This window comes from Aphis gossypii, chromosome 2 (genome assembly GCF_020184175.1).
Source record: "Aphis gossypii isolate Hap1 chromosome 2, ASM2018417v2, whole genome shotgun sequence".
Classification (NCBI taxonomy): domain Eukaryota; kingdom Metazoa; phylum Arthropoda; class Insecta; order Hemiptera; family Aphididae; genus Aphis; species Aphis gossypii.
In genome coordinates, this window is record NC_065531.1 from 22031575 (window position 1) to 22043053 (window position 11479).

The window sequence follows — 11479 nt, forward strand, 5'->3', positions numbered from 1 at the left end:
GTCATTATATAAATACAAATTAAAATATTAAACTATTTATTGCATTTATTTTGTAAATAGACAATATAATATATAAACAACTTGTTTAAAAAAATTTGAAACCATCGCTTATGTTCGTATTAGTTTTTCAGTTATAATAATTATCAATTTCTAAATCACAAAATAAATTATTACTTACATTTTATTTTAATTAAATCATTATAACTATTAGAATAAATATATCAACAGCCAGCATATACCGTTTAAAACCAAATTATTAAAAATCCTAAGTCCATGTACATTAATTAAACTTTACAATGCTGAATAATTATTTATGGTTTTTTTTACAATCAACAGTGATAAACTGTATTAAGTTATTATTTTACAGATATCATCCGTATAAGTTATTGAATAACTATTTTTTTTTAATGTTTATTTCTATTCACGCGTTCTATGAAATATGCAGTAAATGCTATATTATGTAGTATAGCTACCTGCGAATAATTTTGGAACAAACCTGTAGTTAATGATGGTGCTTGATTTAATTAAAAAAGGGAAACGTCCAAACATTTAAGTTGTCAGGTTACAAACTTAATACTTATTTAGTAAAATATCCAATTCAAATTTGATTACTCGAGTTCTTTTACCGTACTGCTTATAAATGTTTTAAATCCTTCTTTGACAAAATAATCACTCATATATTATATTATCCTGTACAAATATTTCATTTGACTTATGTGAAATGAAATTATTTGCTAACCTAACAAAAATAACTCGAAAAATCACAGTTTAGTGAGTTGGTGTATATTTTTAATTATTGTAGTAAGTAATCAATAAGATATATTGTGCTTAAATATTTTGTCAATTTTTAAATAAGCACACTAAGTGTTGTATTTCTAAAAACCAGAAATAGCCAATTTGTAGTTTATTTTTGTATATATTTTAAAAGTTAAATTTAATGTTATTTAAATTAATAATTTTTATCGATTATTTGAATATCATTGTTTTTAAAGTTGCAGCAAGAAATTGGCAAAGTTTTACTGTATTAAGTGTAGGCAGATTTAACGTATGAGAATAAAATAAATATGATTTAACATTGTATATATCATCATCGAACTATAAATATAGGTATTATTCCTATTGAGTAAAAACCAAAAAGGTATTTACACACGTATTATATAATTATTATTTATAACTCATGATCATAAATCATTTAAAAATAACTGTATTTATAAAAATCAAATAAACAACAACAATTTTCAGAGCAGGATAGAGTATTCATCATAAATCATCTCATTCGAAAAAAACGATCGTAAAATAAAAAAAATATATTGTGAAAATATGTTATTTTAAATATTTTATAATTAGCCTTAGATACTTAAAATGTTATTTAAAAAATATCTTTAATTAGGTATTTATTATAACAAAATGAAATTAATATTTAAAAATTATGGGATAAGAGTAGTTTTTTAATTAAAACAAAATAATCATTTCATCATTCTACTTTTTCAATTTTTCAATAATTTTTCCTTACTCTTGGGAAAATGTCAAAAACAAAACTTTTCTTAAGCCTAAGATCCTAAGCTAACTTTTGTTCAATCAATACTAATACTACATGCATATTTTAGAAAAAAAGTATACTCCTATAAGGATAACTACTTTAATTATATGTATATATAAAAAAAAATCAATTACAAAAACAATACAAATCAATAAAAAAACCAATTAATTTCACTCGGAATTTGGAACCTAATGTTAAAACAAAAATTTATAATTTAAACTATATTTTAAGTTTGGCATTTATAATTTTTAATAAGGTACAATAAATAACTAATAACTAATACTTACATAATGCACATGAGAAAAAATAAAATATTTAAAAATACTGTTCAGTAAGTAATTGAAGAATAAATGTATGTTAAATAAGGTGGAAATTTTGGTATCCTCTGCTGTGGAGTAGATGTCAAGTATGTTAGGTACTGTAATAGCTACATTTTTAATTCGGTGATATATCATTGTACACGATAAACGATTCTGAGCGGAGATGGTCTATCAGCATATATCACCAACACCAAGTTTATTAACTCATAAAATATTTTTTGATATTGCTTATTAATGTAATTTATTTTACTATAAGCATTACGGTAGGTTGATTTAATGTATACTAAAAGTATTGTATTTATTATATTTATAATGTTTAATTATTATAATAATACAAATTTATACCATACTAGGTTATTATTATTGACTTTTGAGTTAATACCATACCACTTAAAACAATATTTATCAACATATTTTGAAAAAATGATAGCGTATAGTAAAATTCATAATGTTCATACAATTTTAAATCCACACGAATAATGTTTTTGAACTTTAAAAAATAATGAATATCGTTTTTCATGTTTAAATATATAATTTTATTCAAATTTTAACAACTAATGTCTAAAAAAAAAATAACTGTAGGTACATATTATTATACATTTTTTTATCTTTTTGTTACATAATTAATTACTTATGAATAATCTTGTATTAAATTGTCATGTATTAGCTATAAAAATTCAGATTTTTATAAATTGTTAACTAATTACAAAAAAAATTTTCAAATTTTTGTAATTTTAACAGATTTTTTAGAAATTTTAACTTAAAATGCTTTTAAAAAAAAAATTAATATACTTTCAAGATTTTTAGCTTAAAAAAATATTTTTATCGAAAATAATGGAAAAAAAAATCCATAAATTACTTTAAAAAAATTTAAATATTTTGAAATTTTCGTCAATAGAAAATAGTAATAAAAGTTTTGAGTAGGTATTTAAAATATTTAAAATATTATAAAGGCTGATTTATTTTATACATTTTTCTGTGATATATTGTTATAGTTATATTCTCTGAATTTTCATATTTTTGTCATATATGTTACATATTATCATTATTAAATTATGTACTTTTAAAAGATTATAATATAGAAAATTTTAAATAAAAAAATTAGTACCTTACATTTTAATTTATTTTTTAATGTTAGTTAAATTAATAAATCAGCACTTGTGCATATCCAATCAAAATCTAACTTTTTGTTAGGCTTTTTATATTTTTAAGCATTTTTAGTGATTTTTAAATTGAAATTAAGAAAAAAAAAACTTAAATATTGAGATGAAATACCCCATCATAACATAGCTTTATGAATACCCGACAAATAGTACTCATCCCGGGAATAGCCTATTCTTAAATCTAATAAAGTATTAAATAAATTATTTTATGCTTTTACTATTTATCTTAATTTCAATAAGTTTGAATTAATTGATAATATTAAATATATTTATATTTATAATATTATAAACATACTCGTATATGCTTTTGAGCTGGGTACAGATATTTTGATTTTCTGACTCTGACTGATTCTTATCAATTTTGGTAACTCAAATACCACTTTTTAATGACAAAACATGATACTTGTAGCAACACTAGCGTTCTTTGCTGTGCTGTAAATGGTCCTAAGCTTTTTAGGTTGGGGGAGAGTGGAAAATGTGATCGAGATGGATCTAGGAGGTCAGTTCCGAGTGCGCGCGCGACGCAGAATTAGTCCAGTATTTGAGAACAGAGGACATAATTTATACCCAAAACCATATATATGATTCATAAATTTTTTTTGAAGTGGTAAATATCGAGTAGAGTGCTTTTTTTTTTTTTTTTGCTAATGTACTTCGTCACTGTCAACCTTAATCTAGTAATAAACAAATAACTATTTCCAATTAAAGTTTGGAACTTGAGAAACAAAAAAGGTAGAAAAAACATTCTACCATCTTACTATTTTTGATACCCAGGGCTAAAGGGAATTAGGAAAAATCCACAACTGACGTTTTATTATAATAATTTTCTGCCAAAAAATTCTTACACAATCATTACATAAAAGTAGTTTTTGATGCAACTTAAAACTTGTAAATCATTATTTCAAAATATTTTTTTATATATAAGTATAAAATACGATTTGTATAGACTTTTTTAAAATAATGGTAATAATTCATTGCATTTTTGTTAATATATACTAAATTTATAAAATTTATATTTAACATATTAATTTACATCACCAATAGGTAATCTTAATGAATACATATATTTTACTGTAGTGGTATAGCCTATACTAGCTATACTATATTTATAAATTCATCTGAATTTTTTTTTAATTATTATGTTACACAATTTATTAAACACTTACCTGAATAAGAGATGGAATATTTTACTTTCGTATATAATATCTAAATAGGTATATTATAATTAAATTACATTTGAATCAATTAATATTATGCTAATGTAAAATAAAATAACAAAATATGAGTGTGGATTATAGTACCAGTATACGAGTAGCACTAAAATAAAGCTTTTAAAAAGCAAGGATTATATTCACTAAAGTGAAAAAAACGTCAAAATGTACAGAATTATTGAAATGTTGTTAAAAAAATCATTAGGCATGTAGAAAATGTGTTTCCCTTTCCTAAAATAGATAGTATAATTAATACACACATATTTTAAACAATGCATTTTTTCATGTTTTAATTTTTAATAATTTCTAATAGGTACAATAATAAGTAGATTCTATATTAACGAACATAATTGTAAAATTTAAAACATATATAAAACTATGCATCCCAGAGTTATTTTTTTTTAAATATTGAATTTAAATTATACTTAAGTCGAAACAGTACAATTTCATGCAATACCGGAATAATAAAGAACATGATTTTAACAATTCATAGCGGCACGATTGCTTGTAAAATAGAATGCGACGTTGCCAAATTAATCTGAAAATTGCTTTTGATTAATCATTTGAAAAATATTCTTATTTAATTAAACTTACTTTTGTTGCTTCGATAATAGCAATTTCAAAATTAATGTATAATATTCAAATTTAAAAATTAGTGATTGCTTTTCACGCATACTAATTAAATATCTCCATACATTTATCTAAATATTTTTAAAAGTATACAAAAGGTAAGTAAATGCCGTTTTATATAACCATTAATGGTAGATGATCGCTAAAAAAATTGTGGAGCATAAAATGTTAAATCCATAGTTAAATTATTATAAATACATCTATAAAACTCCTCAAACATTGAAGATTCTCTATAGTTGTTATGCAAATAAAAGTGTGATTTCCAGGTAAATTTATACATTGTTTCCCACAAAACATTAAAAAAATCGTAATTTTCTAAATTCTTCAATTACATAATTCCATCATCTAAATACGAAGGGTAGAGCGGGAGCTTTTTTCTTCGTTCAATGTAAAAAATAACCTTGTTAAAATAGAAACTAATCTGAATTTTTATACCTTAACGAGAACCTTTTTTCAACCTATTTTAGTTTTAATTGTTTTTTTCGTTTTAAAAATATAAAGTATGATACGCGTTAAATTTCTTATCTTCTCAAAACTTAAATCAAATACATACATTATATTATGCATATTTATTTATTCACTTTAACTAACCTAACCCATTCCTAGCATTATTCATAGGAAAATATTCATCATTATTCATTACATAAGCTAAAAGCTACATTCAGAACAAAACATAACTCGTAAAATAAATAATACAACTTGTATAAAACGATCAAAATTCAATATCAACAGACACGTAGGTATTATTTTATTCATTGCAGTTTAATAAGTGTAAAAAAATCTTATTTTATTTTTAGGCGTTTCAGTTGGTGCAAGCGTTTTTACTATAGCTGCAATGAGTATCGACAGATATTTAGCAATCGAACATTCGATGTCATTCAGAAAGGTACTCAATCGAAAATCAACCATCTATGTAAGTTGAATATATACATATTATATTATATTATATTATGAGTGGAGATCTATTTCTTAACTATGACAAGGCTAAGCCTTTAGAAAAGAAGAAGAAAAACGTTATTAAAATACATTTTCAAAAAATTACTTCAGTTTTATTCTGTGATCAATTAGGTATATAAGTTAAGATTAAATACAATAAATAGTAAACATTTTAATAATTTATTTTTACACAAAAATTGTATTTTTCAAACATTATTTCAAGATCGGAACATCAAAAAGAACATAATTGAATGTGTCTGGTTAAATATTTAACTCCACTTAATTAACTTATATACTATGATTTTAAAACTATTATAGTTTATGTAATTTCATTTTTTGAATTTATATTGATTATTTAAAAACAACATGATTACCAGCATATACCTATATTATTATTACATCAAAATAATGAACATTTTAATATGCTTTACAACACAAAGTATACCTATATTGCCTATACAAAACGCCGTACAAATGAATACGACGTAAATTAATATGCGGTACGTAGTAATCGAGTATTGAAAATCACTTTTTTTCAATTATCTCAAAAAATATAAAAATCACTTAGGTATATAATAATTACAAAATAATTTCATCAATTTTAAAAAACAAATACAATAGAATACTTAATTAAATATAAGTCGAGCATGTTTTCAACTTTTCAAAATTACTCAATTACTATAAAGTTTAAAAAAAAAACTAGTTCTTCATAAATAATACTACATTTTGAGTACAATAATATGATACGCATACAAAAAAAAAAATTATACATTTAACATAATAGGTACTTTATAACGTGCTGTCTTAGACATATATATTATGTATATACGTATATATTATATATATTTATATGTAGACTACAGAATTGATTTATTTAAGCTTTGTACAAATAAAACTAAATAATATAATGTAAGGACTTTAAAAACCATATTAACACATATAAATTTAAAGTGTAAATCTATTTAGTTATGACTGTTTAAACATTTCTTTAACTGTACTTTTAAACAGACCATTGGTGCATATGTTTTTAACTAGAAAACTCGCTTTTTCAGTATAATAGTTTACAGTGAATTCAACATTTAGTACAACATTGCATGTGTTAAATTTAAATTTAATGATAAATCATTGTAAAATACAACACAAACGTTAACGAAGAAAGCATATGAATCAACATCAATTTCGGGAGATAAATTATCTTATTCAAAATTTACATAAATATAATTATATTTATAAAAAAAAAACGATTGTAATTTAATTATTAAATGTATGTACCTATGTTTTTATTAACAGGTCATACTTGCGTTATGGCTTGTGTCCATGACTATATTCGGGCCAGTTTTATGGGTCCGTCAAACAGAATCTGTGGAATTAGGAGATGATCCAATATTAATTGATGCAGTCCATAGATACGGTTTGGCATGGTGTATAGAAGACTGGGGAAATGCACATGCAAAATCTACGTTATCTAAACACGTCTATGGTACATTTATTATAATAAGATTTATCTCTATTTGTAGGCATCAACGACAGAATTGTAATCACAAAAATCATATGAATTTATAGTTAAACTCTAACTTGTACATTACTTTCATTATATCTTGAACGCTTTGTTAAAGTGTTATTTATTGTATAATATTATAAGCTCAATCCACGTTTATCATTTTGAATCCGCCCCAATAATATTATATAAATACTATTTAGAATATTCAAAAAGTGCAATCCGTTATAATAAAATAAAAATATATTAAAATTTGCAGGTATTCTATGTTTTGTTCTGGTGTATGCTACACCTGGATTTTTAGTGACTGGAGCTTACACATTGATGGGTCGAAGACTATGGGCAGTACGACCGCCCTTTGATGACCAACAGGGCATGATAAGTGTTCAACAGGTCAATTAATATATGATATAAACGTATTATCACTTAGTATAGTGTATAACACATTAAATTGTACAGTTATATACTTTTCTGCTTAAATATTTCTATGTTTAAGCAGAAATCAAACAGCTGTAAAATTATTAATCATAATTTATTATATAACAGTTTAGTTATTAGATACTTACATATCAAAGTACACAACAATATTGATCATGAAATATGAAAATAATTAATTGTACCAGATTTTAAGTTTAGCCATTATCCTCGTACAATATCGAAATGTTTTACAGCTTAAAATAAAATAAATTAAATAGTTAAATTAAATAATAAATATATTGTTACAGTATTTTAGTTATTTATAAAATAATAAACCTTGATGTTATATTTAATAAAAAAATAAATTTTACTTTTCAGGTCAGAATGGTACGGGAGAGACGTAGAGTAGCAAGAATACTCTTTGTCTTAGCAGTAATATTTGCACTCTGTTGGCTGCCATACAACCTACTAACACTTTTTTTAGATTTAGACATCACGCTTGATAAATTTGGTCTAGATCAGGTATTTACGATTATTATGCCTAATAGTATTTTGTATTTACGATACATGTATATAATATAAGACATAATTTTTTTAGGAGTATTTAATGAAGTGGTATCCTTTTACACTACTATTGGGCCATGCTAATTCAGCAATCAACCCATTGTTATATTGTTTTATGACAAGAAATTTTCGAAGAACAATTAAAGGTTTCGTATGTAATACTGGAATCGCTAAACCGAGAAGAAGAAATCGATGCAAAGTAAGTTGATAGTCTACGACTTCCGTTAAAAACTATATAATCAATCATCAATCTATGATACATGTTCATGATAATTATTATAAATCTGTATGCAATAGATGTAGATGTATAAGTTTATGAAATAGAGAAAATATAATATAATATATATTATTATGTCTATTAAAATTCAATATCATATTTGATGGTCACAAATTTTAATCATATTCTTTAGTAGATTTTATAAATTAATACATATATATAACTTATAGGTAATATTTATTTATTTAATTACACGCAATTAACCTACAATAGATTACGCAAGATAAAAATATTATATTCATTAAATAAATCTATAAAATGCATAGAGTTTAGATAAAAATATTAAACTTTTTTTAATACTTTTTTATAATTATATTATTCCCGAATTCAAAGTGCAAGTGTTATTATTACTTTATTATACAATTCTGATGTATGTACAGTTTTCTTGAAAATGTATTATTTCGATATTTTGGTGTAACCTAACTTTTTTGACACGTTAAATTCAATTGTTTACAAAACAAAATTTCCTTTCATTAGTTTTTATTTCTTATAAAAATTCTAATAATGTACTTTCATAATTCAATGAAATTCCACACAAATATGTTGTATTTAAACATAATCTTAAATCAATGAGAATAAATACATAACAATGTACAACAACTTCAAAGTTTTAACCCACAAATATTTTATGAAGTTTATTAAATTCTGTTGTTCAGTCAACATGAAATATAATGAAAATATTTATACCTCAAAATACTCCAAATATAGAATCACGTAATAATTTGATAAATTAATTATAAGTCTGGATTTTCATTAATCGGTTTCAGAAGGGGTTGACCGAGAAAAGCACAACCAGTGGATACGGCTCGTTCCGCAACCCACGTCGGCTGTGTTTCACCCTGGCCCAACTACGCCAAAACAATACAGTCCAAACACGAACTGCAACGATATCAAACCTTGCTGTTCTGTAAATGAAAATGAGTTAATTTTGTAATATTACGTATATATATTATATTAATTTTTATATTATTTAATTAATGTATTATAATGTATAAAGCTTAAAGTATATGTCCATATTCGAACAAAAACTTCTCGTATATAATAATGTTTTTATTATTATTATCTTTTTACAAATATCTAACAATTTTTTTTTTATTGGTATAAATATATAACAATATATACTGTACATATTTAATATTGATCTTTTATAATAGGCACTTACTACTTACCTCAATGATATTAAGTAATTTAATATATTATATATCTTAAAATCTCCTACATCGTATATACATAATGTGTACTCATTTTTACCTGTATATTATTATAATATTTAAAAAAATAATAATAAAAAAAAGCTAGATATAGAATACGGAGATCAGGTATCGCAGTTTAACTATATAAGTCTCGAAATTCTCGTTCGTTTACTTTACCACCAAACGATATGGATATTATAATATATATTAGTATGAATTTTTATGCCTGTTATCCATAAAAATAACGATTCTATAAGCGATGACGACTGAACAACTATGTATTGATATTCGCAATTTTAATACTCAAACTTACAAATTCTATAAAGATAAATCAAACAAAATAGCATTATCATAAATTATTTTGATATTTCAAATTTTAAACTCCTTATAAATTATATTGCTATATTATTAAATGTATTAAAGATTTTTAAGGTTCCAGCATATTTATTTTATTTTTTGGAATTTATTGTTATTAATATTTCGTGTATGACATTTAATGAAACATATTATGTATAAACGATTTCGAACAAAGCCTAAAGTTCAAAGTGAAGGTGCTAAATTATGAAAAATTGTTCAAGAATTTTATAGTGAAATTGTTAAAATTGGTGGTAAAATATATTGTAACTGTATGATTTGTGATTAATTTTAACACTATTTAATGCATTTAATCTCGCATATTTTTATAATTTTTATTCCATAAAAATCCTATTTCTAGTTATAAACCCAGTCTTTCTCTGTACTGAATATTTTCCTAAGATTAAATAATAAAATCTAAAACATTATATTATATAAATTAAAATACTAAAAGAAAATAATATATTTACAAACTGATCTATATAATTAATATATACCAAAGTTGTAAACATTATTTTGTTAATTATACATTTTACCTATAATATAACATCAAGTGTGTATGATCTGATTTTAATCTCAAATAAATAATCAGTAAACATTTTTGTAGAATTATTATTTTTGAAATTGCAATAAAGAATAACCAAATTTGATTTTGGTAAATGCATATGAAATACATAAATAAATATGTGTCTATTGACGTATTGCTATTATAATTAAAAACAACAAATTATTATTTTTTTCATTTTATTGGTAGAATATATATAATATATATATAAAAAAAATCGATTTTATACAAATAGATATATTAATAATTATTGTATTATTGTGTTGTATGATTAATTTTAAGTTATCTTACCAGTTGTAATTGTTGAGCCTTATTGATATTTTATTGAAAGCTAATTTTAAAAAATAAAAAAACATAAAAGTAAAATAAAATGTTTTTAAAAGTGCAACGATTTTTTATAATTTAAACATAAAAAATGTCATTGTTTTCTGCAGAACATATTTCAGCGATCCAGTTAGACATTCATATAAATTATATGTGAAATTCTATAGAAATATTTATGTACAACCTTTATCAAGTTATAAACAATAAGTATATGAGCCGAAAAAAACATTTATTAATATTAAAATATTATGCAGGTTTGTAATGATCCCTGGATGTTTCGTTGTTCTATTTCACAATTGCGTCATGCATATGATTTATAGATACCCAGTTGAAGTCTGTCTGGTATAACCTCAAACAAGTTGACTCACTGGATATATTATATGATAAACGTAACATTACATTAAATAAAATTGGTAAAAAAAAAGAATTCTAAAAAGAATTTCTTCAGACGATAATTATCAATAACATTAATAGTTATTTGACTGTT

At 23.0% G+C, this 11479-nt stretch overlaps 1 protein-coding gene across 4 annotated transcripts in view; it reads left to right on the forward strand.

Moving 5' to 3' along the window:
• Positions 1–9602, forward strand: part of LOC114124322 (gastrin/cholecystokinin type B receptor-like) — a 124231-nt gene extending 114629 nt beyond the window's left edge. For 3 of the 4 annotated variants that reach the window (XM_050200659.1, XM_050200658.1, XM_050200661.1), the window contains 6 exons: positions 5662–5777; positions 7091–7280; positions 7558–7691; positions 8094–8237; positions 8314–8478; positions 9317–9602. In XM_050200659.1, coding sequence (XP_050056616.1) covers positions 5662–5777; positions 7091–7280; positions 7558–7691; positions 8094–8237; positions 8314–8478; positions 9317–9490 — 923 coding nt within the window. In that variant the 3' untranslated portion in view covers positions 9491–9602. The remainder of the gene's footprint in view (positions 1–5661; positions 5778–7090; positions 7281–7557; positions 7692–8093; positions 8238–8313; positions 8479–9316) is intronic. The other variant, XM_050200660.1, reaches the window with a different exon arrangement.
• Positions 9603–11479: the final 1877 nt, after the last annotated feature.